Genomic DNA, 26,821 nt, shown 5'->3' on the forward strand with positions numbered 1-26,821 from the left:
AGTGTATGTTAAAATAGCTCTCCTAAAAATGGAATTTCTATTTGAAAAGTGAAAATAAAATCTGGAAAAACTCTTTCACAGAAAAAAGCACAAGCTTGCACTGCAGAGATCTGCAGATGGTTTTCAGAGCCCATGGTGTGCAGTGCAGCTATAGTAGTTGGATAAACAGTCTGACCAGCCTAATTTAAGCATTTTGCTTAAACCCAAGTCAAAAAGAAAACTTATGTGAGCTTACTTCTTTGAATAAGGATGTATAGTCAATGAGGTCTTCATCACTGTCCAGATTGAACCTGCTTGCATCAACCAGTTCTTGGATTGCATCTCTTCTTTTCAGAGGAAAAGCCTCCCTCAGAGCCATTCTGTTTGGAGACAGGCAACAGCGTGTGAGCAGTTAATGAGTGCTGGTATGGACAGCAGCATCTTAGGCTAGCAGAGTGTGCATGTACACCATGAGCTAGATCTTCAAAACTTCATTGCCCTCAAAGAGGATACACGTGTCAAGGAAGTGCGTTCACCTTCAGGTAACAAAGCAAGGGTGATGATTTCAGGTGGATGTTGATGCTGAACCATCTGGGAAGTTCTGAATGCAGCATGGTGTTGGTTAGCTGGGAGCTGGCACGTCTGCACCAGAGCCGTGTTCCCAGCTACGTGTTGGAGGTGGCTCTTGCCTTTGTTCTGTGCCACAGCCCCAAGAAATGCTGTCTCTATGAAGGCACAGGTGATTGACAATTGACAAATCCTGCACCTGTAGCAACACTCACAGAAATGCTTTGTGACCCGTCCTAGGAGCAGATGGGAGCACTGCAGCGGATCCTCTGTCTCTTCCCTGGGGAATGGGGCTGGGTGCAAATGCTGCTTCATCCTGCTACATGTGTGGTGCGCCGTATCTCTTCTCAGGTTTCCCAGTTTTGCTAATCAAAACCTGCAGTTCTCACATAATTCTAAAACCTTACGCTGAGTTTTACAAGTAGACACTTGCTATAGCTGTCCTCACAAGAATTTAAGAGAGAAAAGCTGTTCCCTGGGCTGTGCTGACAGATATAAGCAAAGCAGACAGACTTGGCATATCCCAGCATGCAGAGCTCAGTGTGTGGTGCTTGGCTCTTGCCTGAACTGCTTGCTGGGCAGGGACCCATCGCTGGAGCTGTCACAGGCAGCCAGCTCCTTCTGCAGGTCAGAAATCAGCTGATTCTGGTTGTGATATTGCTCTTCAGCTACCTGTGGAACAGGGAGGGTTCATAGGTCAGGAACTGATTTATCTGTTGGCCCTTGGGTTGCATTCAAGAGGGAAGCAAAACTGCAAAAGGATTGTGCTCACTTCTAAATCAACTTTCACCTGAGCTGCTTTTAGTGATTTATAAATTGTCAAGAAACACCATGGCTTGCAGGGTGGCTGTTCACAACAGTTCCTTCTTAAGCAAGCTGCTTTGGAGAAAGTTATTTACTGTCATGTGTCTTGGGGGTTGGCCTTTTTCTCCCAGAAAATAGTGATAAGACGAGAGAGAATGGCCTCAAGTTGTGCCAGGGAGGTTTAGGTTGGATATTAATAAAAATAGTGGTAGTATATTGATTGGAACAGGCTGCCCAGGGAGGTGGTGGAGTCACTGTCCTTGGAGGCGGTCAAGAACCGTGGAGATGTGGTGCTGAGGAATGTGGTCAGTATGCATGGTGGGGGTGGGCTTGATTTTAGAGGTCTTTTCCAACCTTAATGTTTCTTTGTGAACAGGCAGTGAAGTGAAGCTGCATTGCAGAACGCTTCCCTGCCTTCCTGTTTGTACTACCAGCAATGTCTGGGCAGAGGTGCAGCACAGGGGCACGGGCTGCCTACCTTTCCAGTGAGTATCTCATAGAACGAGCTCATGATGTGGTTTGATGGGCAGAGTCGCATGTACTCATACAGACTGTAAGACCATTCCACAGCAGAGGCATCTCCATACTTCTTCTGGAGATAGCTGAGAAAGAACTCGGGAAGACTGGATCGCTTTCCTGTCTGCAAATAACAAGTAAGCATCGTACATGAGCAGCAGAACTAAAACAAATCTGCCAGTCTGACTGCAGCTGTTTGCATACAGATGTGTCTTCTGGCAACTTCTGCTGGCAGAACAAGTGCTGGCTGGAGCCTTCCCTGCTATTTGGCCATTCGAAACCTTTCTTCCAGGTTTAGTCTGTACAATCTAAAGGGTAGGTATATGAGGAAGCTCTCCTGTTGCTGAGTCCACAGATAATTTCTTTTCTCCTAGCCCTTTTTGTGAAATATTTAGGAACTTACTACCTGTGAGGTGCTACCCCTCTGTCTGATTTAGCTAAGCTTTGTTCATGGATTCAGATAATGTGGAGTAGTTACTGCAGAGACCTGAAGCCAGACAATGATTGCAGCAACCCTGCTTCCCCAGGAATCTAATCTGAAAGTAAAAAGCAGCCATAGGAAACACTAAACTGTATAGGGCTGACCTAAGGGGGATGTATTTAGGCTTCTAGCTCGAGTGAAGAAATCTGTGAAGTGATTCTGCCTCTGTAAAGGTTGCTCTTGTGTCTGAGGCATGATAATAGGGCGTTATACATGTCCCTAACATGAGAAGGTTTAAACACAGGCTCTTTAGCCTTCACCCACGACTCCCAGCCCACCCTGGACAAAGAAAGGGAAATTGTCGGTTTTTTTTTTTTTTTTTTGTGAAACAAAACCAAAGCACTTTTATGCTAACTTGCTTAATAAGTGATTTTTTTTTTTTTTTTTTTTTTCTGTTCCTCCTTTTCTGTTCCTCATCTTCTTTTCTTGTGGAGCCACTTGTTCCTCTGTGGACTTTCATAGTGGATTGGCATGGGTTAAAATCAGTCCAGGAAAAAAAAAAAAGAACTACAGAAAAACCCAAACAATTGACCCTGCTTTGGTGGCACAGATGTTGCCAGGGCTTCCACATAGTTGCGATGGCATCGTGGTGTACAGTGCACCAGAACAACCCAGAATAACAGCAGTCATTCTAGCTAAGGTCCCAGGTTCATGAGTGTGGCTGATTTAGCTCAGGGCTTTAGAGAAAGAAAATGACAAACCTGCTGATCTAGTGCAATTTTCTCTTTCCAGATGTCCTTCAGGACGTTCACCACATCCTTCTTAGTCAGCTTTTTGTTCTTGACTTCACCTTCATACCTCAGGTACACAGGAACCTTGTCACCTTTGCCCTAGGAAATAGAAGAGAAACAGATGAGGCCTTCCTCTCACTGGCATCAGTGCAGCACTGGAGCAGTGTTTTGGTGAATTTCTTAGGGAGAGATGTGGAAGAACCAAGGAAGTGTTACTCTGTCCCTGAGATGTTTGGATACATTATGAGGTGAAGAATTCTTGTAACGCTGCCTTGTCCCTGTATCATTTCCTGCCTTCCCTGCTTGACGGGGTGCAGTGCAATGGGGCAGTGTGGTTTGAATTACCTCCTGATGTCATGGGAAGGAGTCATTCCCCACAGTGCGCTCCTGCTATGCACTCTTAGTCATTCTGGTGCTTGGCTAAGCTCATCTCAGCAGTAGTCTTTTCCAATCTTAATGATTCTATGCTTCTATACTTCAGCTGTCCTCAGTATGCTTACCCTCAGCTTCAGCTTTTCTCTTGCATCCGAGTTTCCCCAGCTCTAAAATGTTCAGTGGTTATGCTGATGGGAAGGTGGGCACTGAATACACCAAGTCCAACCATGAACGCAACTTTCCCACCTTCTGAGTGGATATTTACTACCTATGAATCTCAGTGGAAACAAGCAGAGGAGAAAGCACACACGTACCCATCCGTGGAAGACATTCATCTCTTTTAGCACTCCTGTTCCTATTTCCTCCAGAAGCACATCCATCAGCTGATTGCTGCTCTTCCCCTCGGCCAGACGGCCCCAGCGCTCCACTCCACCAGGAATCACTTCTGCAACAGCAAAAAGATGCTGAGCTGCTAACAGAGGTGCATTTTTCCCGTGAGTGCTGGTTTTGTGTGAGCCCAGTAGGAGCCTTACAATGAATACAGCTCTATAGACATCTAGTCTGTAAGCAAATGAGTGCTGAGTACAGGCAGCACCTGAACACTTTGCCCAGTTGGGCCGGGGCGTGTGACTGCGTTCAGCTTCTTGGAGTTGGGTGTAGAAGCTGTCTCGCTCTTCTGCAGTCTCTCTGTGGATTTCCAGCAGTGTTCCATACTCCTCGTGAAGCTGCTCAAAATCCTTCCTCAGAGTCTTCATCTAAAGCATACAGAAAGGAAGGCTGTAACCAACCACAGCAACGGAGATTTTCTGTTGTCTGACAGTTCAGGTGAGCATTCAGTGCAGCCCATAGATATACAGAGAGCAATTCTTGGTTAACTGCCTTTAGACTGGATGAAAAATAAACTTCATTAATTTTTCTTATCGTTTCCAGAAACTTCAAATAGAATATATCAGTGATGCACATTAATGCACTAGGAGAGAATGGGAGAGGTGTTTTGTTTTTTGTTCTATAAATGTTATGTGCATTTCTTTCAAGTCCATTGATCTTTATTTAGAACGTTTCCTATTCATATAATTTATTCTTGCTCGGCTGCAAGAACATCTGCAAAGATGTGGAGTCCTCAGTACAGGAGAGACATAGACCTGTTGGAGTGCATCCAGAGGAGGGCCACAAAAATGATCCAAGGGATGGAACACCTCCCTGCGAGGACAGCTGAGAGCTGGGGCTGTGCAGCCTGGAGCAGAGAAGGCTCCAGGCAGACCTAAGAGTGGCATTTCAGTATCTAAAGGGGAGCTACAGGAAAGAAATGGACAGACTCTTTAGCAAGGTCTGTGATGACGAGACAAGGGGAAATGGTTTCAAACTCAAAGACAGTAGATTTAGGTTGGATATAAGGAAAAAGTCTTTTACAGTGAGGGTGGTGAGGAGCAGAGAGAGAAGAATTACAGAGTCTTGTCCTGGTTCAGTGCATTTCTCTGGTGGAATGCTAAGATACTGTTGAGGAGGCTTTGCACAACTGAAAGCCATCCTTATCATCAGACACAACAGGTTCTCCTTGGGAGAACTTGGAGCTGGAGGGACAGCTTCTATCATGGATGGGTTTCCCTGGCTTGAGGAACCTCCTCTGGTTATATCACAGCTGGAAAATAGATTGATCTCCCTGGTGGTGGAGTCAATGGCCTGGAGTTGCAGCAAGGTAAAGAAGCCATGAAATGCTATTGGAAGAAGCAAAGTCCAGCTAGGAAGGTAGCTGTTAGTAGCCTGGTTCAGCAGCAGTTTCAGTTTGCTGTGCTTTGGACAAAACTGCAACGAATGTCAGACAAACATAGTTCAAAAGCCTGTATGTGAGTTGTGTGTACAGAGTCCCTATCCTAACCTGAATGGCTATGCATCCCATTATGTTTGCATTCATGTGATACAGCTCAAAAATTTGGAGCTTCTGCTGACCTCCTGAAGTAAGTCAGAGTATTTCTTCTCCAGTGATTCAAAATCTTTCCTAGGCACAACGTCTCCGTATTCTGCTATCATTGCATTCAGCTTCATTTGGGCTTTTGTGAGGTCCTGCCGAGCCATCTTCAATGCCAGAGTGAGCTTCACCACATCTTCACCCTTTTCAGCTTTAAATAACAGGTGTTATGGTTGGAAAGACCACTAAGATCATCTAGCCCAACCATCCACCCACATCCCCTCCTAATCCCTTCCTCATGTGCTCATGGATATTTTGTTCACTAATTTAGTTTATTTTAAGAATCGGATCATATCTGATGATATTTTGGAGATGCTTAATGCTGCACTGTGGGTGTGCATTGGGCCTCTGGGCAAGACAGATTCCTACAGAGTTCTACTTTCCCCACCTTGGACCTGGTGCTGTTTCACGTTCAGCTGCTCGTTGTGCATCTCATTCAGTTTTGCTAGAAGCAGTTTGCGGGCGCCGTGCTCCTGGAGGTAGCGTGTGTACTCCTCAGCTACACTCATCTGCAGGTGCTCCACCTGCAGGAATTGATCAGCATCAGTGGGAAGCCTTGGGCTGGTGTGGTGAGCCTAGAGCAGGACTATGGGGCAGATGTGGGGTAGGGGATGTGAAGTAGGAAAAAAAAAAACTGGAGCAGGAGAGTGGGCAAGAAATAACACTGTAGGAAAGGATGGTTAGGTAGAAACATGCCAGAAAGGTTTGGGCTCTGGAGAAGGTTGCTGAAGAGTGCTCTATCTGTGTTTTGCCTTTCAGAGAGTGAATTAGATACAGTTCATGCTGAGTTGCGCGGTTTCTCTTGTAATTCCATTCCTAAAAAAACCAGCAGGCACATTGGAGAGCTGCTGTGATTCTGGTGAGAACTCTGAAGATGCAAACTATGCTAGTCCCACAAAAATGTGAGCCCTTTGTAGCAATGCTGTTTGCCTATGGCCCTATACCATCACAGCCACCACCAAACCAGTCAGCAGCTTTGAACAATCATAAAATCATTAATGTTGAAATCTCTCCAAAAGAACTTTGTGTATCTAACCCAGTTAGAGTATTTGAATGTTGTCTCAAAAGCAGACTTCTGGTTTTAGCAGAATTATCTTTCCAACATCCTTCATGCAAATTGCAAAACTTGAATAGCCCAAGCTAGAAGTTAGATTATGGGCTCTATTCCTAGGAAAAGCAAACGTATGCTTCCCCCCCCAAAAGCAAACTAAATGTAAATTCTCAGTTGCCTCAGAGATGGTTCAGTTTATCTCTATATGAGGCTTGTAAATAGCAAGAAGTGGAGGAACCAAAGGAAAGTCTAGGACTGCAAAGGGAAGAAATATTTTTGAGTGTTTCAATCTACGTGGTGAAACCCAAGTCTCCAAAGTTCAACAAATGCCATCTCCATGACTATGGAGTCTACAGTCTGTGCAGAAGCTGGTTGTCTGGGACAGCAGCTACAAGTCAAGGCTTCTGATAGCAGCACAGCCAGCCCTAAAGGAACGTGAATGTTCTTGAGATCCAGCATTTCTACAATGCCAGCTGCTCACCACCAGCTCCAGTACTTCTGGCACTAAAGGATGAGCGCCTGGGAGGAAGAGATTGGATGGATCCAGGTGAAGCTGGGAGATGTTTGACCTGTAGCCTTATTTACCTGAGTCTGAAGAGAACTCTTCTCTTCCTTCATGTTGTCAATAAACTTTAACAAATGATGTTTCTCTTGCTTTAAAGCATTTATTTCCACTTTCTCCTTTTCCTGCAGTGCTAATATCTGCTGGGTGCACTCCTCAGACACAGTGGAGACCATGGCCTTCAGGGGCTCTAGGGCACGGATTGTCTCCTCCTGATGAGCTAGAGAGAGCAGAGGTAGGTTCTTACAATGAGCAACAAAACCTGAATTTTACTTGAATTTTATCTCCTTGAGTATTTCAGGCTTTGTGGTAACGAACACTGATGAAACAAGATGGCATCACTGGGTTGTCATCGTTTAAGCACAGACAGCATACGGAGCTGAAGATAGCTGCTAATTAGTGGTTTACCTGGTTTTGCAAAGGCATGTTCTTCACAAACTTAGATTTGCTTCCTTGTCTCCAAATGCAAGGCCTTGTGCCACCTGTGTACAAACTTGTCTACACACCCTCCTCTCTTTTCAGGGATGTGTTGCCCTCTCTTCATTTCCCTTTTTCGTCAGTACAAGTAATAAAGAACTCGTTGTATTGGCTTTGCTGCCATCTGTGCTTTTCACACTCAACTATTTCCCCTTTGAATTGATTTTTTTTTTTTCTTTCTTTCTTCCCTAAAGGCACTTATCTGAGGGGATTGGTGTGAGTACTTGACTTGGGTGCCAGATCCCAGTTACGTGGTAAAACTCCACCTGTCACCATCTCCTTGGTGTAGAGGTCTGCTTTTATGACTAAAATAAATTCCACCACAGGAAGATGTAATTCAAATGAGGCTGTGGCAAAGGTTTTCCTTGCTGAATAATGCATACACTCTCCTGAACAGGATAGAATACTGAGCAATGTCATTTGCAGATATTTTCCTCTTTGCCACAAGTTTAATATAAGTATTCATGTACAAATACCACGCAGCAGACTCTATTTTAAAACTTAAAATGGATGCATAAATCTAAAAACAGGAATTACTTTTCTTATTATAGTTGGGTGTGAGTTTCCTTCCTGTGCTGTAACTGTACCAAAGGTTTTTCTGAGCTCTCTCACTATGACACTGGTACCAGAAGATGGCAAAAATCAGAGCAGTAGCATAACTCCCTTGGTGTGAGCAAAGAACACTATGTTCTGAGGTGTCAGTGGAGTGTTTCACAACTGGCTGCTGACCGCTTGGCAAGGATAAGTCAATAAAACATCTCGAGTAGAAAATATGCTTAAACAAAGATGATAATAATTAAAAAGTAAGCTTCAGCACAATACAGGATATGGAACTGACACTAGGAATCCTCTGGGGGCTGAAGGAATGTCTTCTGAGGAGTTCTAGAAGGAAACTGTTAGTAAAATGTTTTGATGTAATGATTAACATTGATTCATTGATCTTGCACTGTGCAAAGATTTCTGCCTACAGTGAAGGACTATCATTAGGCAGTCAGGTAAAAGCTACTGGGATAAATGATACATTTTATTGAAGAAATTGTGCCATTAGGAAAATGTTGACATCTGTAGGCTGCTCAGTGTGACAGGAGTTCCCAGTGACAAGCTATTTCTAGCACACTGACTGTTTACAAAGCACTGCTATCACTGTGGCATCTGAGAGCCAAGAGGGGTTTAAAGCACTCCACAAATGGACAGAGAACAGCCAGTTCAGCTCTCTGCCCTGCTTTGCTTCAGGAGTAATGCAAGCTTCAAGTTACCACTGCAAGTGCATCCAAATATATCAGTATGCTACACTCTGCTATCAACATGGTGGTTTCAGAAAAGCTGAGGTATGGATGTTGCCTGAACTATGTGTGTGGTGAAGCTCTGAAGGGTAAATAAATACAGAAAAACCTTCAATCTAAATAATAAAAGTCTGATAAATATATATATATAAAAACACCTGTTATGTACGAGGGAAGTACACTCCCACGTGGGAAGACTTCATTAATAGACCAAGAAGATAGTTTTACCATTTGACTTATTTGTATGTCCCTCAAAGAGAACTATTCTATGTAAATATTTAGAATCTTCATTCTATATATATATATATATATACACCCAATATGTAATTAGCTGCGTAAGACTACATCTCCATCAGTGTTTCCCCTCAGAGATCAAAGTCCAAGAGCTTACCCAACATGGCTTCATACTCATTCTTTATAGCTGACAGCAAGGGCTTGTAGGTCTTGAAGTTATCTATGAAGAATTCAAAGATCTCTCTGTAGGGCTGAGAGAGGAAAGAGAGCTTGAGAAAACATTATTGTTCGCTTCTCAGAATTCTAATAGTTGGGCCCTGGTGGGGCAGCCCATGTGCTGTCCTCAGCAGAATAAAACTTGTTTGGGGGGACAGTCAGAGCCCCATGTTGTATGTGAGGCTGGGAAGAGTTTGCTAGCAATAGGTAACGTTCTCACTCAGCGTACCTTGCTATTAACTACAACTAAACATGTCATGTCATGCAGTAAAAAAAGTACTTTCCAAGAATAACACATTCATGAAACCTCTGTTTTCTCTTGCTGTTAATCATCCATCAGTAATCAATTGATTAATTGACAGTTGGACTAGATGATCCTAGTGGTCTTTTCCAGTCTTAATGATTCTGTGGTTCTTTCCCTACCACATTCCTTTCTTATCACTACGGGATTCCTCTGGGAATTAGCATTCATGCAGAGAAACTCTAATCCAAATGTGTCACTCAGCATAAACACTCTGTGTTCTGAATTAAAGTGGTGGTTTTCAGTGTCTTCAGTAACTGTGTTCTCAAACGTTCACAACAAACCCCCAGGGTCAGGCCTGATAAAAACTGAATTTTTGGGATCCTGGTTAAGCAAAAGCTTGACAAGGAGCCCCCTTCTTGTCATGTGCAGACACATAACATAATTATAGAGTCATAGAATGACTTAGGTTGGAAGGGACCGCAAGGATCACGAAGCTCCAACCCTCTGCCACATGCAGGGCCACCAACCTCCAGATTTCATACCTGCCCAGGGCCCCATCCAACCTGGCCTTGAACACCTCCAGGGATGGATGGGGCATCCACAGCCTCTCTGGCAGCTGTTCCAGCACCTCACCACTCTCATAGTAAAGAACTTCACAAATGAAAGCTTTTGAAATGAAAATTTTGGAGCCTACACTTTGCTTTATGGTTTAGGCAAGTCTTAGGGAGCTCAGTGAGTAAGTACTTTCACACCCCCTTCATTTTACCATGTCTTTTTGAAGACTTGGGCTTTGATTTGAAAATGCAAAGTTACACAAGCTGTGGAGTATATTACTCAACAACATATAAACCCAACATACAAACAAATGACATTCTGAGTAAGTTCTCTATTGTGAGCTGTGAACCAAGCTATCTAATACTAACTATATTTGCCTACTTTTCCCACCTACTTTTTCCTTTCGATGACCAGTTTGAATAACAGAATCACAGAATCACAGAATTGTAGGGCTTGGAAGGGACCTCTAGAGATCATTGAGACCAACCCCCCTGCCAAAGCAGGTTCCCTACACCAGGTAAACCCATCTCAGTATGTTGTTCCAAGTCAACAGAAACTTGGATCTGACCTGCAGCTTCAGTTCTTGGGAGATCTCTTTAGTCAGGTCAAGAGCCTGCAGCTCTTTCCTTAAGTATGACTCCAGTTGTTCCAAGTGATGTGGCTTTGGAATGGTAAGAAGGGCCTGTTCATTGCTGCAGAGACACAGGAGAATGGACATCAGCTCAAGGACTTGGGTTTTCTTCCTACTGCCCATTGCTACCAGTCAGAACCAATAATATTTATTATGCTCAAGTTTTGTGGGATAAGCCAACCTTGTTGTTCTCAATGCTGGGAGAGATCCTGCTCTGTAAATTCCTGGTTTCCAAATCCTGCTTCTATCTATCCTGTGGCTTAGCTTACCTAGATGTTCTCTCTGGGGCACTGCAGGGTTTGTGATTCCTTAGGACTGTCTGGCCGGCTGCAAATGCAGGCCACGTGGACCATTGGCCTCTAGCAGAAAGCTGGAAAGACTGGAGAGAGAACGAATTATGTTTGAAGAGCACTGCAAACACAAAAGAGCCAAAATGAGGCTGAAATATTCCCAACAATGCCTCACATCTAACTGCCCAAGAGTACAGTGGGATAGAAATACAACCTTAATGCAAACAGAAATAAAATGTGACTTCTGTGGACCTCAACCACTCATTAGTTTGTTGGTATGTGCCTTCCTGATATTTATTTATGCAGAATTTGGATATAGTTTTCACCACCCTACTTTATCTACTGACACACAATGGTGCGGGCGTTCCTGAAGGCTGTAAGATGCTCTAAGCCTATGATTAAACAATTTTTTTTCTTTATTTTGGACTATATGTGGCAAAATCTGGCTTTAGCATCTGGCATCTATATCCACAGAAGTCGTTGCAGCCAAGAACAGTGTTTATATTCCACTCTTCTTTCCTCCACTCTTAAAACCTGAACTCACCAGAGCCTTCTGTTTCTTGGACAGGGTAGGTTTCACACTGCAGATGTGTGTTTGGCAACTTGTAATCTTCGAGGAAGATTCAGGAGAGGTCCTGTGCAACAGCAGGGAAGAGACTTTTCAGAAGAATTAACTGAATATTCTGTAGGAAGTTGTGAATCTGGCTGATGCATACCTAAAGTGAGCAGCTATTTGTGATGTGCCTGATGGATGAAAAAAACCAACAGGATGATGTAGACAGAGCAATGGGGAGATTTGTGGTACAGCTCAACACCAGGACTGGCACAACAGAATCACAGAACGGCCCGGGTTGGAAGGGACCTCAAGGATCATGAAGCTCCAACACCCTGCTGCAGGCAGGATCACCAACCTCCACATTTCATACCATCCCAGGCTGCCCAGGGCCCCATCCAACCTGGCCTGGAACACCTCCAGGGATGATATTAACATCTTTATCAATGACATCGATGATGGAATCGAGTCCATCCTCAGCAAGTTTGCTGATGAAACCAAGCTGAGTGGTGTGGTTGAAACGGTAGAAGGGCTGCTATTCAGAGGTACCTCAACAGGCTTGAAAGGTGGGCCTGAGTGAACCTAATGAGGTTCAGCACAGCAAAGTGCGAGGTTTTGCACTTGGGCCGGAGGAATCCCAGGCATCTATGCAGACTGGAAGGAGCGGTCATTGAGAGCAGCTCTGTGGAGAAGGACCTGGGGATCCTGGTGAATGAAAAGCTGACCATGAGCCAGCAGTGTGCTCTTGCAGCTCAGAAAGCAAATGGGATCCTGGGCTCCATCAGCAGAGGAGAGGCCAGCAGGGACAGGGAGGTGATCGTCCCTCTCTACTCTGCTCTTGTGAGGCCCCATCTGCAGTGCTGTGTCCAGGTCTGGAGCCCCCAGTACAAGGACAGAGAGCTGTTGGAGAGGGTCCAGAGGAGCCACAAAGATGATCAGGGGGCTGCAGCACCTCCACTACAAAGACAGGCTGAGGGAGCTGGGCTTGTTCAGCCTGGAGAAGAGAAGCTGCGGGGTGACCTCAGTGCAGCCTTCAGTACCTAAAGGGAGCCTACAGACAGGAGGGGAATCAACTCTTGGAAAGGGCAGATAACAGCAGGATGAGGGGAAACGGTTTGAAGTTGAGGGAGGGAAGCTTGAGGTTGGATGTCAGGGGAAGTTCTGTACTGTGAGAGCGGTGAGGTGCTGGAACAGCTGCCCAGAGGCTGTGGATGCCCCGTCCATCCCTGGAGGTGTTCAAGGCCAGGTTGGATGGGGCCCTGGGCAGCCTGGGCTGCTATGAATTGTGGAGGTTGGTGGCCCTGCCTGCAGCAGGGGGTTGGAGCTTCGTGATCCTTGAGGTCCCTTCCAACCCTGGCCATTCTGTGGGTGATTCTGTGACATTGGGTGCTTTGCTCCTTGTTGCAGTGAGAGCAGCCAACTGAGTCCTTTGCTGGGCAAACCTGAGCGAGCTGATCTTCTGAGGAGGTGAGGTTAGGAACAGAGCTGGAAAAGTGCTGCCTGAGTCAGGAGCTGGGACTTGGGATCCCAAAAATGCCTGCAAAGCTGCTTCTCTGGGGTGGCCGTAGTGCTGGCCAGCAGAACTGGCAAACCATGTTAAGAATCCAGCCAGGACCAGGCTTTCCCAGAAGGAGGTGGGTGTCGGAGAAAGGCCTTTCGATAAGCGCACGTACACTCACGTCGGTGCCAAAAGGAGCCCGGCCGCCCCCCGCCGATTCCCCCCCTTGCGATACGTATAAGGCTGATAAAATCCGCGCCCCGCTGCTCCCCGGGCAGCACAGCGCGGGGCTCTCAGCTCCCCACGTACGGGAGATGCCCCGCAGGTCGGGTCGCCGCGCTCTGCCGCTCACCGCCTCTCAGCCCGCCTCGCCGCCATGCCCCGCAGTGCCGCCTGTTTACGCCCGTCGCCGTGGAGACGGCCGCCTCAGGACCCCCCGCCCGCCGCCATGGCTGCCCGCGCCGCGCCTGACGCCGTTCGCCGCTCTCACCGCGGCCCGGCCCCGATCCGGCGAGGGGTGAGCATTGCGAGGCGGCCCCGATCGGAGCGAGGCCGCCCGAATAGCTCCGTTCGTCCCTCCCACTGGACGGCCGAAACCGGGCCCTGCGCGGAGGCGGCGCGGCGGACACCGGCAGCGGCGCGGCGGCCTCTCGGCTGCCCCTCTGCGTCGCGTTGCCCCGAGGCATTTTGGGAGCGGGAGTCCTGAGCGCGGCCTGGCGCCGCTCAGCCCCGCGCAGAGGGGACACGTTTCCCACGGCACGGCGCGCCGCGGGAGGGGGCGGGGCTTCGCGCGCGGGACCCGTCGGGACGTGTAGTCCCAGCGACTGCATGCGTCGGGCAGGAGGCGGCGGGTCGGACTCCGCTTCCCGTCGGGCGGCGCGGCCCCATTGTGGGCACGCTCGCAGGCCATTGGCCGGCGGCCGGAGCCGGGCTTCGCTCCCCGCCCGGTGACACAAAGCGAATCCAAGATGGCGGAGGCGGGCGCGGGGAGCCCGCACGGGGGGGACGCGGCGGCTCCGGGGCCGCCCGAAGAGCAGGAGCTGAGCCGGCGCCTCCGCCGCCTTTACCCGGCCGTCAACCAGGAGGAGACGCCGCTGCCGCGCTCCTGGAGCCCCAAGGACAAGTACAACTACATCGGCCTCTCGCAGGGCAACCTGCGCGTCCACTACAAAGGTGCCGGGTCGCGGCGGCTCTGCTCGTGTTCCCTCGGCCGGGACGGGACCGGCCGGCTCCGCTGCCCCCGGGGGAAAGGCTGCGGGGTGCCGGGCTGCGGGAGCGGGGCTCGGGGAGGGGGGGGGGAGCTGAGGGCTGCGGGACGAGGAGCCGTCCCGGCGCTGCGGGGTCGGGGATCGCGGCGATGAGGCCCTTCCAGGCGCTGCCTGCCCTGCACGGCACGGCGATGCCCCTTTCCTGCCCGCTCGGTAAACACTGATGTCATTCCCCTCTTGCGTAATGGAGCTGCGTGCCGCTGCTGTGCGGCGCTGGGATGGCAGCTCTGCGATGGCAGCACCGTGTGTCCCGCCGGGCCCCTTCCAACGGCGACAGCGACGGGGGTTCCTCGGGAAGGAGGGTGGCAGAGCAGCTCTGCTGCTTTCAGTGCGATGAAAACGCTCCAGTCGTTCTCAGGTGGATGGAGAAGCCGCCCCCCGATCCGCGTGGCGGAGCCCGGTGTCCCAGCACTGACCCTTCTCTTCTTTCCCAGGTCATGGTAAGAATCACAAAGACGCTGCCTCGGTCAGGGCCACGCATCCCATCCCTGCAGCTTGTGGCATTTATTACTTCGAAGTGAAGATTGTCAGTAAAGGGAGAGATGGGTGAGTGCCTCGAGTACCTTCCTGCAGTTCCGACTGTCGTTGGCCGTCCCGCTGCTTTCCTGCCCTCCCAGGGCCATGCCTTCAGTTCAGCATTGCACTGGTTGTCTCGTGGGGAGTTACGTGTTGTGGTATATGTAATGCAGAGGCATTCAGACATTTCTGTTATCTGCAATTTGCTAAGAGCAGTTACACCAATGTTAGAAATTCAGGGTGTCACTTGCAATGTGAATTATGGTATTTTTTTTCCCCTTGCTGGCTGGGTCTGGACGCTTCAAATCCTGGAATTACAAAGAATTGTGACACGATAGAGATTGCCTGGGAACCTAGCCCTCAGTCCTAGAATCGTTTCCATTGGAAGGGCCCCTTAGAGGCCATCTGGTCCCAGTGAGCAGAGACACCCGCAGCCCCGAGTTCCCTGACCTTGGCTGTCTGCAGGAATGGGGCAGCACCACCTCTCCGTGCAGCCACTGCCTCACCAACCTTCGTGTAAAGAACTTCTTATCTCCAATCTAAACTGGAGAGCTCTTTCAGTTTGAACCCATCTCCTCTTGTCCTATGCCAGCACCGGAGAGGCTGTACCTTTCAAGACAGGTGGAATTAACAATATAAGGATTTCACTTTTGTTAGTTTTCTACTGCAATATGGGGGCGAACAAGTTTTCATAGAGTCATTTCTGCTGAAATGTGGGCAGGCTTCAAAGCAAGCAATTCTGAAGACAGGTGAGAATGAGAGCCACCAATCACCGAGTTCCTCTGCCTGAACCCTTGGTCAGGTGATGACACATGGCTGTTTTCATTAATCTATCTCATGAGAAAAAAATGTAGGACTCAGGATCTAACCAGTGAGTGCTGTGTTCTAAGTCATCATGAGCTGTGATCCAAACAAGATGTGCAATGAAGAGGAAGGGAGGGACCTGGAAATTAATTTAGGATTGTTGGGTGTTTGCATGGGGAAGAGTAGTCATAGTGTTACTTGAGCACTGGAAGGAGAACTGAGACTGTTTTTTAGAAGCTTCATATGCATGATGAAGGAAAAGATTCTTTTATAGAGGGGAAACTGTAGTGTTTGTGAATAGAGGCTGGAATCTGTGAAACTCAGACTGTTTCTAGTATAGGACCTGAATGTGGACTTGTCTTTCAGGATAGATTATACTGCAGAGCATCGTGACACACCTGTGCAAGCTTGGGAGACAAAGCTAGAACTGGAATGCAAAATATGCATTCTGGTCATTTTTCCCCACCAAAACATGATATTTTTGTGGCACTCAGTATTGTAGGCTGTCCTGTTGGTCTGTACTGCTTTGAGGGGAAGAATTGTGAGAGCAGCAAACCCTGCTGGTGGCATTAGGAGCAGCCATACTTCACCAAGAGGTGCCTCACTCACCTGACCTGGTGGTGAATGTTGGATCCCCTCTGCTCCTGTGGTCGCCCTGTTGGGTATTACTTTGATCCAAACTGTAGCTGGCCCAGGATGTCCTTGGTGGAGTTCCTTTAAAACCATATTTGGGATGATGGGAAAGCAATAAATAAAGCATTTCTAACGAGGTTTGGGCTTCTGCTGCTGGTGTAGATTAATTTTTAATCACTGTAAAGATATTAACCTACTGTGTGAGCCCATGTGTAGTTTTTTTCTTGCTAAAGGATGAATATCACAGCTGCAGCCATCCAGAAGGTAAAGCAGCACTGAGAAAGGTCTTGAGTGCAATTAATTAATCCAGTCCTATAAGAATCACATTTGAACTGTGGCCATTGCAGGGGTCTTAAGGAAGGGCAGCAAGCATTCCTGTTGGGAACCAAATTTCAGCCATCATTTTTTACTGTTGAAATCCTTTTCTGCCGTTATTAACTTCAGAATGGGTCTATTTGAAAAGAGTTTTGGAAAAGATCTTCACTTGTGTTGCATTTATTACAATAATTGCAATAAAGTATACAGGATTATCTGTACATAGATGAATGCTGGGCTGAGTGGCCCTTTTTTTTTCTTTCTTTCTTTTTCCTTCTTTCTCCACATTTACTTTCCAGGAATTCTTTGGGCTGTAAGGAATGGTTTGTGTTAGCACTGTGGCAATACAAACGTGGTCTGAAGTCAGTGCAGCAGTGAGCTGTGGAGAGCTTGACTGATGTCTCGGCCACTCCTGTGCCTTGTTTTGCTTCTCCTGGTAGAGAGAGCTCTTTATCTTGGGCATTGTGGTAATGGGGATTTGTAATTGTGACTTCGAGTGACAGGCAGTGGCTGTAAATATAAAGCTCACTCTTGTATGTCTCATATTTAGTAGTTTAAAGTCAGCCCATTGGGGCCCAGCGTGTCACAGGCATTTCTGTTCTTAGCAAGTTCTCTGCTATCTATTACACTGTGGTGGCTTCAGTTAAAGGAATAAAAGGCCAGAGAGCTAGAGAAGGCACTGGAAAGGAAGTTTTAAAGTGTCATAAGTCGTAAGGTCTGTCCCTGGGAGCTCAGCTGGAGGCCCTCTAGCAAGGAGAAGGGGAGTGTCGCTGAGCTCATTTTCAGGATAGGTTCTTTGGGCATAAAGTCTGCTTTGTAGCTTGTCACACATTGATGCTGCTTGGAACAAAGAGGTGTGGATTCGCAGTGTCTCTGATGCTGGAGTTTGGGATGGCTTTTCACATTTAGATTTAAAATGTGCTCTTCGGCTGCTGAAAAGACTTCCTCAAGTAGCCTAGGTGCTGGCAGTGCTGATGTACAACAGAAAGAAGGGTAGAAGCTCCCGGTGACTTTGAGTAGAGACGTAACCTCAACCTGATGAGTTGTTTGCAGCCTGAGATGTTGCTTTTATGGGGTCTGTCCTCATATCGGGGTACAACGTGCAAAGAGTCCATTTGGTGCACTTAAGAAACTTGGAAGAGTTACCAGCTTGGGATCTTCCACTGCTCAGGCAGTGAGATATGGACTCCCTTCACTGAGCTAAAGAAAGATGACTGGGTCTTGCTTTCAGCTGAGCAGTGGTCGATTCTCATACTGATGGTTTTAGTTTTTACTGTTGAGACAACACATTTGTCTGTTCATTTTGTTTTCCTTTCTGCTAAAGGAGAGGCTGCCAGACTAGTGCTGAAGAGTTGTCTGGGAGAGGAGGTGGATTCTTCACGTAACAAATCAGATCCATCTGTGTGTGGGGCTGTTTGTGATACCGTGTTTGGGGAGGTGGTTCTTATCCTCAGGGAGCAGAATGGAATGCAGTTTGCAGTCCCTTGATTAGCTGCAGCCCTATTCTCACCTCCCTGTTTGCCATGAACACAAGGGAAGCAGTTCCATGTCATCTTCCCTTTGCCTTACGTGTCTGTGCCTTCTCTCATGCCCACAGCCTGTTACTCAGTCTCGTGGCAAGGTGGGTCAAGAAGATAATTGGTTGAAAACTGGCCACATCACAACAGCTGCAATGATTTAATCTGTTGACATCAGTGTCAGAAATTGCTGGGTTTTTTTCCCTCTCCAGTAAGGGAGCAGGGTTCTACTTTCAGATGGAGGGTCAGCGTCAGCCCTCACGGAGATCAAGTCAGAGAGTTGAAGAGTTTTCATAGAATCACAGAATCATGAAGAGTGGAAAAGACCTTCATGATCATCAAACCCAATCCATCCCACCGTGCCCACTGCCCACATCCCTCAGTGCCACATCCCCACGGCTCTGGGACGCCTCCAGGGATGGTGACTCCCCCACCTCCCTGGGCAGCCCATTCCAATGCATCACCTCTCTTTGAGAGAAGAAATTGCTCCTCATACCCAAACCGACCCCCCCTCCTTCCCCCTCGGCTCAATTTGAGGCCATCACTTCTCTTAAGGTTTACTGGGGGCTTAATTTCCTGAGCCATTACGTGTTTGTTGTTGTCCATGAGCCCAACAGGACGAAGGGCAACGGCCAGAAGTTGTGGCAAGGAAAACACCAGCTGGATGTGAGCAAATCATTTTCCATGGGAAAATTCTAAGCCCTGGCATGGTTTGCCTGGGGAGGCTGTGGCGTTTGCATGGCAGACTCCAGACTGTGGGATATTTGGTGTTATTTACGCTTTGGGCAGGAGGATGAAGGAGGTCCCAAGGTCCCTCTCCATGGTTCTGTTACTGCCTTGCTCCCGGCATTGCTCAGCTGAGCAGACTGGCAGGACCTACGTGACTCTCGTGTTCCTGAGCTGCCACAAATAACTCGTGCTTTCATCACGGTGATGTCCGTCACAGTTCAACCTTAACTATATTGGAAGCGCTGAACTTTTATCCTCCCTCCCTCCCTCCCTCTCTATAAAATAGGTGTTTCTGTTTGCTGTTGGCTTGTCAGCACATCTCGCAGCCTCTGCTTTCCTACTGGTGATCTCCGCTTGGTAAACAGGAGCAGTGTCTGTAAGACTCATCAGGGTAGGGCCATCAACCCACAACTTAGAGGCCCTTGTGACTCAGGAGGACAACTGAGCTTTGTTATCCTCATTATTTTGGGGCAAGGTGAATTGTCTTGTGGCTGAGGGAGCTGGGCTTGCTTAGTTTGGAGAGGAGAAGGCTCTGGGGAGCCCTTGCTGCAGCCTTCCAGTAATTGAAGGCAGCTTATAAGCAAGAAGGGGTCCGATTTTTTTACCTTTTTTGAATATATGCTGTTCCTCAGACATTCAATTAAACAAAACAATCCATAAATACCCCCAACGAGTCAGTAAGCAGTTCTCACCTCGTTCCCATTTGCAAACAGCCTTGCCCAAGCAAGTCTTGCTTGCTCAGCCACTGCCTGGCTGCTGTTCTGCTCAACCTCTGGTGCTCTGCAGTGCAGAGACCCTTTCATTTTCTTTGGAGGCTTCGCACTGATTGATGACAGCTCACATCACCTGTTAGTTTATGTTGCTCTCCTAAGCTCTCATAGAAGGAAGTAATGCTGAGGGCAACTTTGTGGATGTAAAGCAAGTCGCTATACTGGAATATCTGATTTGCAGTTGATAACTCCATTTAAAAAAAGAGATAGGAGCCAAAACGTGGTGATTTATGGAAGTATTGTAGTAGTGGTAGAGTATAAATGTCTGCAAAACAATCTGTGAAATAATTTTGCACAGCAAAGAAGAAAAATTTGAAGGAAATATCTGTTTCCTTCCCATCAGCCCTGCTGTTCCCAAATATCTACTACAGAAAGGTGGAAATACAGCAAAAGTGAATTCTAACTGGATAAACTGGATATGTGTTATTTTTCAGTTCTTCAGAATATGTTTACAACTAATAAATCAGGTTAGAGAACGATGGGAACTGGTTGTTTAAATGTTCTGGGGTTATGCATCCAGGCAATTCTCTGTTTAATTATTAAATCAAACAAGTTGCATAACTGTCATTGAGGGGAATTCTTTCTTCCTTCGTTGATGGAGGTGGAGCACGATGAACTGGTGAAGAATTTATCATCTTCTGTGAAGCCTGCATTAATGGCATTACACTGACTACTGCCAGGTTAATTTTCCTGACTGCTTTTCTAGCAGTGGGGTTTACAGTGTGTCCGGGCTGTGAAGCCAGGTCTCTGTTTGCACACTACAAATCAAATCTTCCTTCTTGTTTGCAGGTTTAGTATGGATGGTTTTCACTTTGAGTCTTTTCTTCCTTGTTGTGGGCATGTTGTGGACATACGAAGGTCTGTGAATTGGTAGGACCACAAGATGGCTTGGCTTGGAAGGGAGGGAGCTGGGCTTGTTCAGCCTGGAGAAAAGAAGGCTGCGGGGTGACCTCAGTGCAGCCTTTCAGTGCCTAAAGGGAGCCTACAGACAGAGGGGAGTCAACTCTTGGAAAGGGCAGATAACAGCAGGACGAGGGGAAACGGTTTGAAGTTGAGGGAGGGAAGCTTGAGGTTGGATGTCAGGGGAAGTTCTGTACTCAGAGAGCGGTGAGGTGCTGGAACAGCTGCCCAGAGAGGCTGTGGATCCCCGTCCATCCCTGGAGGTGTTCAAGGCCAGGTTGGATGGGGCCCTGGGCAGCCTGGGCTGCTATGAATTGTGGAGGTTGGTGGCCCTGCCTGCAGCAGGGGGTTGGAGCTTCGTGACCCTTGAGGTCCCTTCCAACCCGGGCCATTCTGTGATTCTGTGGGTGTTGCTCTACTGGTGCTCTCCCCAGCCCTCTGTTGTATTTATTTTTCCCACAATTTCAAAGAACAAGTGGTCTTATTTCATGAAGTACATCTATCACAGCTTCATGCAACACTTCCACATAACTAAAATAAAAACAGTTCTTATATGAATGTTGTAGTATATATACCTCTGAAGAGAAAAACTACCTGGCAACAGAAAGTATTTTTCTGATTTGTGTGTCGCTTCTACTTTCCCCCTGTCTTTTCGTGGAGAAAACAGGAGCTCAAGCTGCTGCTTGAAGTTGACTTGCTGTTACAATGGACTGAAATGTAGTGTTAGACTCTGGTGTGGGAGGTGCAGCCTCCCTATGGCTTGCCCTCTGTTTGATGCCCTTCTCTCGGGTATTGGTGGTATCTCCAGTCCTGTCCTGGTCGTAGAAACCAATTCAACTGCCCTAATAAACTGGATAAAAATTTTCAATGACACTGAACGGTGTGGAAGGGAACTTTGTTAATTTGCATGGCAAGCTGAACAAAAATCTTTCTTATTCAGTTGGATGTAACCAGAATAAATAATGGGTGAATTGTTATCAGCAGGGCTCTGTTCTGCTCCCGGAGTGAGTGCTGTATGTGCCACTGATGTGGTTTGTGTGAACTTCGCTGAGCAGCAGCTGATCTGAGGAGTCAGCAGGCAAGAGTGGAAGTCTGAAGTTGGAAAACTGCCTCGGTAGGACACGTTGGCTTCAGAGGCTGTTGGTTTTGACCTCTGTGTAGTGCAGTTTGAGGTCCTCTTGGATGTGGCCCTGCTTTGGTGCATGTGGAGATGTTATTCTGAGATCCTAACAGTGATCTCAGCTTGTGTTGTGCCTTCCTTCTGGAATGATGCTCTAGTCAAATCTTCATTTCTCATCTTTATTTTGTCTTTCAGTATTCCTACACGTATGTGATAATGTACACCATTTCCTTCCTGAAGGTAACTCGCACAGAAGAGGACAGGTTTACCTTCTTGGGGCTGGCCGACCAGTTCAACATGACCCTAAATTGGGAGGGAGCTGGCCATCCCATTCCTTGGGGTAGCAAAGAAAGTTTTCCTCCTCCCTGTTGCTATGTCAGTATTTACTCATTAAAGGATGAGCAGATGTTATGTTAGCAGCCTACTGACTCTAATTTTGTTCTGCTCACTCATCTCTTTGATGCACGTTGTCTTTTAGAGCTTCTTTCCCTTAGAGGGCTTGACGTGTGCCGGGCTCCTCCAGCCTCAGGATATTGTGGCTGCTTGTAACCAGCTCTTAAGAATTCTATTTTCTTGCTTCTATATGCTTCTTTTCAGCCTTGCATTATTTGTCTTTCCTGACCTCAGCTTGGGGAATTGGGATTCTTTCTGGAGCCAGTCAGTGCTATTTCTGAAGCACCGCCACAGAGCATTACATTATCCACAGATAAAACCAGAACCACTTCCACTTTAGAGATCCATTATGGTGTGGTTCCAAAACGTTCACTGTCGAACTGAGGAGCTGGAATCCATGCACCACAGGTAACTTCATTAACCAGGCCTAACTTGTTTGTCACTGCCTTGGAGCAGCGTGTCCCTTCCCCCCCATCAATGGGACAATGTCAAGTTGCAGGTGGTGAACTGATAGGGGTTATCATTTCTCTCCACTCTCTAAACCTGGCATGAATTCAGGACCCACCTCAAACAACGAGGCAGTTCAAGGCTTGGCACAAGACACTGCGAAAGCCTCTGAAATGCCATCAGTGTGACGGGGTGCGTTATTAATCTCTGATTGTGTAATCTTGGTTCAGTGTTTCAGATGCAGCTGTGTGTGTACTGAAAGCGTGGGGATAATTGGGAGGGCAGAGTCCCGCCAGCTGGTGGTGGTGGTTTGGGAAAGAGCAGAAGAGGCTGCAGGGTGCAGTAAGCTCTGAATCACAGACTTGTCTGTGGGTGAGAGAAACACCCCGTGTTTGGCTCCTGGCTAAGCTGGGCTGCTTGCTCTGAGCTGGTCTGTGCAATAAAACACCAATCCAAGGAATTTCTGCCGTGTGACAGTGATATTGTTAGTTCACTACCACTCTGCTACGAGTCGTGGCCTACAGAATGAGTTAATTTACATCTGTGTGTTTCCAGTTCTTCAGTTTGAGCCTCGGTGTGTCTCAGCATACAGACAAGGCACTCTGTAAGGAGTGACTACTGTGTCAGCTTTTGGTGGTCTGGTGGTTTTGGCACCAGAAATGGGTTCCAAGTTTGTGACCCAAGCAATGCTAAACTGGCATGTTTTCCTGCCTTCGTGTCCCCAGCTTTCAAGTGGGGTAAGTCTTGTCTTCTTACCAGCTGAGCTTCACAGGCCTTCAGAAGAGGGGAGGCTGGGATTGTTCAACCATCCCAACGTGGTACCTTGCAGTGGATTAAGAAGTACACTAAGGAGAGCTGTAGTAGTCTTCTTTTCAGGGAAGAATCAGAAGTAGCACTGGGGTTGAGCACTGCTGTCAGGTCTCTTGCAGAAATTCTTGCAGCTTTGTGGGTGAAGAAATGACCTCTTTTCATCCAAAGTATACTGCCCTGGTCCAGTTACAGCCACGGACTAATTGCTTTCTTCCTCCTTCTGACTCACCCTTATTTATTTTGTGCATAGGAGTGCCTCCTAAGCGCTGGTGCTCTTCAGGCACTCAGAGATGTTCTTGGCTCTTGGCATTCTTAAGGCTGACAGACAAGGACAAGTGAATTGTATTGTTGCTGTGTTCTTCCCCATCCTCAAACTACCTGTGTGTGCTTCCTTCCTGCACTTGAGAAGCCAAACAGATCCAGGTGCTGGAACTTCAATGTTAGTTACTTGCTGTCAGAGAACAGATCTGTTCTTAGCTCTCCTGCCGGATCATGAGCATTTTTGTGGGTTGTTTGCACACAGCAGCTTTAGACTAGCTGCAGAACTCTCACACTGGCTGTTTGGCAGGCTGTCTGTGTGTCATGCTTCTGCTGGAGGAACATCCTTTAGCTGGAAGAATTGCTTGTCACGTGGGTGGATGCTGCTGCTGGGGGCTGTTGGCCTCTGACTCCTTGAGAAGCTGTGTGTATGGGACTGTGAGGCCTTCAGGGCAGCCTTAGAGATGGTGTTAAGGGTTGAGATTCTGCTCCTTGTGTTGGATGATCTTCCTTGGATGGTCATTTCAAAAGGCAGTGGGCAGAGACAACGATGTTCTTAATGATGTACACAAATCTTAAAGGCAATTTAAAAAATCTAGTGCTTGCTAGATCCAAACTGGTTACAGAGACCATATCATTCAGGGACCTCTGGCAGAGAACACTGTACTGTGTTAATTCCTTGCATCTAAGCCACATTCCAAGGGTATGGCAATATCTGATTCTCTTCTTGTGCTGATTGCCTTTTATCTGACGTGTCAGATGGGTGAAGGTGGGTGCTGTGATGGAAGGAGAAGTGATGCTGTATGCAGCCTGGGTCTGTGCTTCCCTGGGGGTGCAAAGCCATGGGAGAGGTTGTCACCCCACTGCCATGTTGAGGCCCACGTGTCAGGCACCACAGCTCACTTGGCTGTGCAGCATGGATAGTGAGGAAGAACAGTCCTTCTGCAGGTAAGTAAAGGAGAAGCAGCAGATCCTGAGTCTACGTAACCCTTCCCCTTCTCTGCCCGTTAACTGATGTGAACGTCAGGAGAAGTGGAAGTGAACAGGTAGGAAATGGTGAGTGCAGCAGGTGTGAACGCTGCAAGTTCTGTAAGTGGGATGCAAAGCAGGGCTGTGCAGTAATTGTGCAGTGATGCCTGGCCTCTGCTGCTTGTGTGTCAGATAAAGACTTGCCACTGTGAGCCACGGGTGGCCAGTCTGCAAGCAAAGAGTTGGCTAAAAAGGGACTTCACAACATAAAGCAAAGCTCAAGGGTTAGGGAAATACGCAAGTTACTCATTATTATGATGTATCAGCCTATGGATACCCAAACTGTATGTATCAAAAAGTCAAAGCCATTTAAGAAAATGAATGGAAATTATATGGTATGATTACTGCTAAAATTCTTTATTGAATCAGTCTGCTAAGAGTTTCTGTGCTAATGAAGACAAATGAAATGTTCTGACCACAGACGTGGGTTGTCTGATAGACTCCTACCGAGGTGGGAGAGTGATTACCAAGCTGTGATGCAGGGATTAGCATTACTTCTAGAATTAGTGGATGAATATGCCAAAGCGTACCCTGCGTAACAGCAAGAGCAGCCTCCTCAGGACATCATTTTGTTTAAATTTTTATTTTGATTAGTTAAATGTTGTCACTGCCATGGAACATCTTTTGTTGCTGCCCGTGACAATACGCAATGCTTCTTGGCCAACTCAGCAGATCAAAGTGAGGTCTTTTGTATCAGGAAGAGTTACTGGTTGATGTTGAAGTACAGTCGTTGCTTTGGCTTTTTCTCTCTCTCTCTCTTCCAGGGAGGGTTTTTTTTTTTTAATGATTTTTTTAATTACTTGTTGCTGAACCTGGCTGGTTGAGCCTATTTAAGTTCTAAAAAGCCATTGGTTTCCACAGGGCAGGGCTGAGGTGCAATAGAAGTTGGAAGGAGTTTGGTGCTATGGTAACTGCCTAGGTTGCTGATGAGGGGAAACAAAACTGTTCTCCTGGTTGAATCACTGGCATGTGTCTGCATTTATTTTTGTCTGCCTTTCTGCTCTGCTTGGAATTGATCTGCTGAATAAGTGTTGGAGCAGTTTTGAAGCTTCTGACTGGTGTGGGGGCAGGTGGAAGTATCCTCTAACAGCTACTGAGAAGGTGATTTCAGGAGATCTTTTTTTGAAGGTGGACGCTGTTGCTGCTTGCGTTTATTCTCCACAGCTGTATCAGTGCTTCACCAGCTGTGCATCCTCTAAGAGGCTCTTTGGATCCCTTAGAAAGTGACTGCAGTGAATTAATGGTCACAGAATAGTAGATTCATTTGAGTTGGAAGGGACCTTGAAGACCATCTGGTCCCACTCCGTGCACTGAGCAGGGACACCCACAGATCCATCAATGCTCAGAGCCCCATCCATATTGAGTTTGTCCACAAGTAGTTCAGGAGGCAGCTGATGCTTTTAGTGCTGGAGATGAATTTTTCTCTCTTAATTTTCAAGAATAGAGCGGATTTTATAATGTGAGGCTTTGGAGGTCTCAAAGCTCATTTCATCCATCACTTCTGATGTGTTAATCGATACGAGATGGGAAAAGCAAATTAGCTAGCATCTTCTGATATAATAACTAGCAATCAAGTGTGTGACAATGTGAAGTTCTGGATATAATCTGTGGGCTGTGGAGTGATAACCAGCAAGCTGAGCAAGACATTTTATATTGTCTGTAAATTGTCTGTACAGTTCTACAGTCATTACAATCTTATTTTAATGATTGTTCTCAGCTGTAAGGAGAAGCATTTTATGAACCAGGAAGGCTTGTGGTCATCTTCATGTTTTGTTGTGGATTCCCCATCGCTGGAGGCATTGAAGACCAGGCTTGATGGGTTCCTGGCACTCTGATCTGTTGGCTGCCAACCCTGCCCACGGCTGGGTGGTGGAACTGGATGATCTTTCAGGTCCCTTCTGACCCAACCCTTCTATGATTCCATGATGTTGTGTGTCTAGATTGAAATGTAATCTTAAATTTAGAACTTCTGGGTTTGTCGTGCTTACTACTTATAAAAATACAAGCGTCCAGCCCTAATTTAAAGCTGTTTTGTCCTGGAAAGACACTGTTGTACACATTTTGCCCTTGATTATGTGTGTGGGATTTGCTGTAATGCTGAAAAGAGGGAGGATGGATCTGCATAGAAAATAAAAGTTAACAAGGATAAGTGAAGTGGGAAATGACCTATTTTATCTGAGTTTGATGGTTATTTCTTAGCTTCCAACACTTGGCTCAGTATTGCAGCCATAATGGTGATGGTGCAGTGCTACAACTGCTTTGTGGTCATTGTCCAGCAGGAGTTGGGGACAGAAGAGAC

At 47.1% G+C, this 26,821-nt stretch overlaps 2 protein-coding genes and 1 long non-coding RNA gene across 5 annotated transcripts in view; 2 read left to right on the top strand and 1 right to left on the bottom strand.

Moving 5' to 3' along the window:
- Nucleotides 1-13,696, bottom strand: part of TSNAXIP1 (translin associated factor X interacting protein 1) — a 19,559-nt gene extending 5,863 nt beyond the window's left edge. Inside the window, exons 1-14 of the mRNA XM_085235102.1 lie at nucleotides 13,504-13,696; nucleotides 11,507-11,597; nucleotides 10,942-11,051; nucleotides 10,610-10,733; nucleotides 9,184-9,277; nucleotides 7,056-7,252; nucleotides 5,808-5,943; nucleotides 5,401-5,570; nucleotides 4,049-4,208; nucleotides 3,768-3,898; nucleotides 3,049-3,177; nucleotides 1,829-1,990; nucleotides 1,109-1,218; nucleotides 236-359 (exon numbers count right to left, since the gene is read on the bottom strand). Of these exons, the coding sequence (XP_085091228.1) occupies nucleotides 236-359; nucleotides 1,109-1,218; nucleotides 1,829-1,990; nucleotides 3,049-3,177; nucleotides 3,768-3,898; nucleotides 4,049-4,208; nucleotides 5,401-5,570; nucleotides 5,808-5,943; nucleotides 7,056-7,252; nucleotides 9,184-9,277; nucleotides 10,610-10,733; nucleotides 10,942-11,051; nucleotides 11,507-11,597; nucleotides 13,504-13,538 (1,773 nt within the window). The 5' untranslated portion in view covers nucleotides 13,539-13,696. The remainder of the gene's footprint in view (nucleotides 1-235; nucleotides 360-1,108; nucleotides 1,219-1,828; nucleotides 1,991-3,048; nucleotides 3,178-3,767; nucleotides 3,899-4,048; nucleotides 4,209-5,400; nucleotides 5,571-5,807; nucleotides 5,944-7,055; nucleotides 7,253-9,183; nucleotides 9,278-10,609; nucleotides 10,734-10,941; nucleotides 11,052-11,506; nucleotides 11,598-13,503) is intronic.
- LOC146543461 (uncharacterized) lies at nucleotides 2,188-7,622 on the top strand. The gene is made up of 2 exons (XR_014886165.1): nucleotides 2,188-3,326; nucleotides 7,164-7,622. It is a non-coding gene; the product is annotated as an uncharacterized LOC146543461 (long non-coding RNA).
- Nucleotides 13,697-13,923: 227 nt separating the features above from the next.
- The window catches only part of RANBP10 (RAN binding protein 10), a 53,559-nt gene continuing 40,661 nt past the window's right edge, over nucleotides 13,924-26,821 (top strand). Inside the window, exons 1-2 of one of the 3 annotated variants that reach the window (XM_085235106.1) lie at nucleotides 13,924-14,186; nucleotides 14,716-14,827. In XM_085235106.1, coding sequence (XP_085091232.1) covers nucleotides 13,982-14,186; nucleotides 14,716-14,827 — 317 coding nt within the window. In that variant the 5' untranslated portion in view covers nucleotides 13,924-13,981. Of the gene's footprint in view, nucleotides 14,187-14,599; nucleotides 14,640-14,715; nucleotides 14,828-26,821 lie in introns of those variants that run through there. The other 2 variants (XM_085235105.1, XM_085235107.1) reach the window with 2 other exon arrangements.

Source organism: Meleagris gallopavo, chromosome 13 (genome assembly GCF_905368555.1).
Source record: "Meleagris gallopavo chromosome 13, MGAL_WU_HG_1.1, whole genome shotgun sequence".
In the NCBI taxonomy this organism is placed as follows: Eukaryota; Metazoa; Chordata; class Aves; order Galliformes; family Phasianidae; genus Meleagris; species Meleagris gallopavo.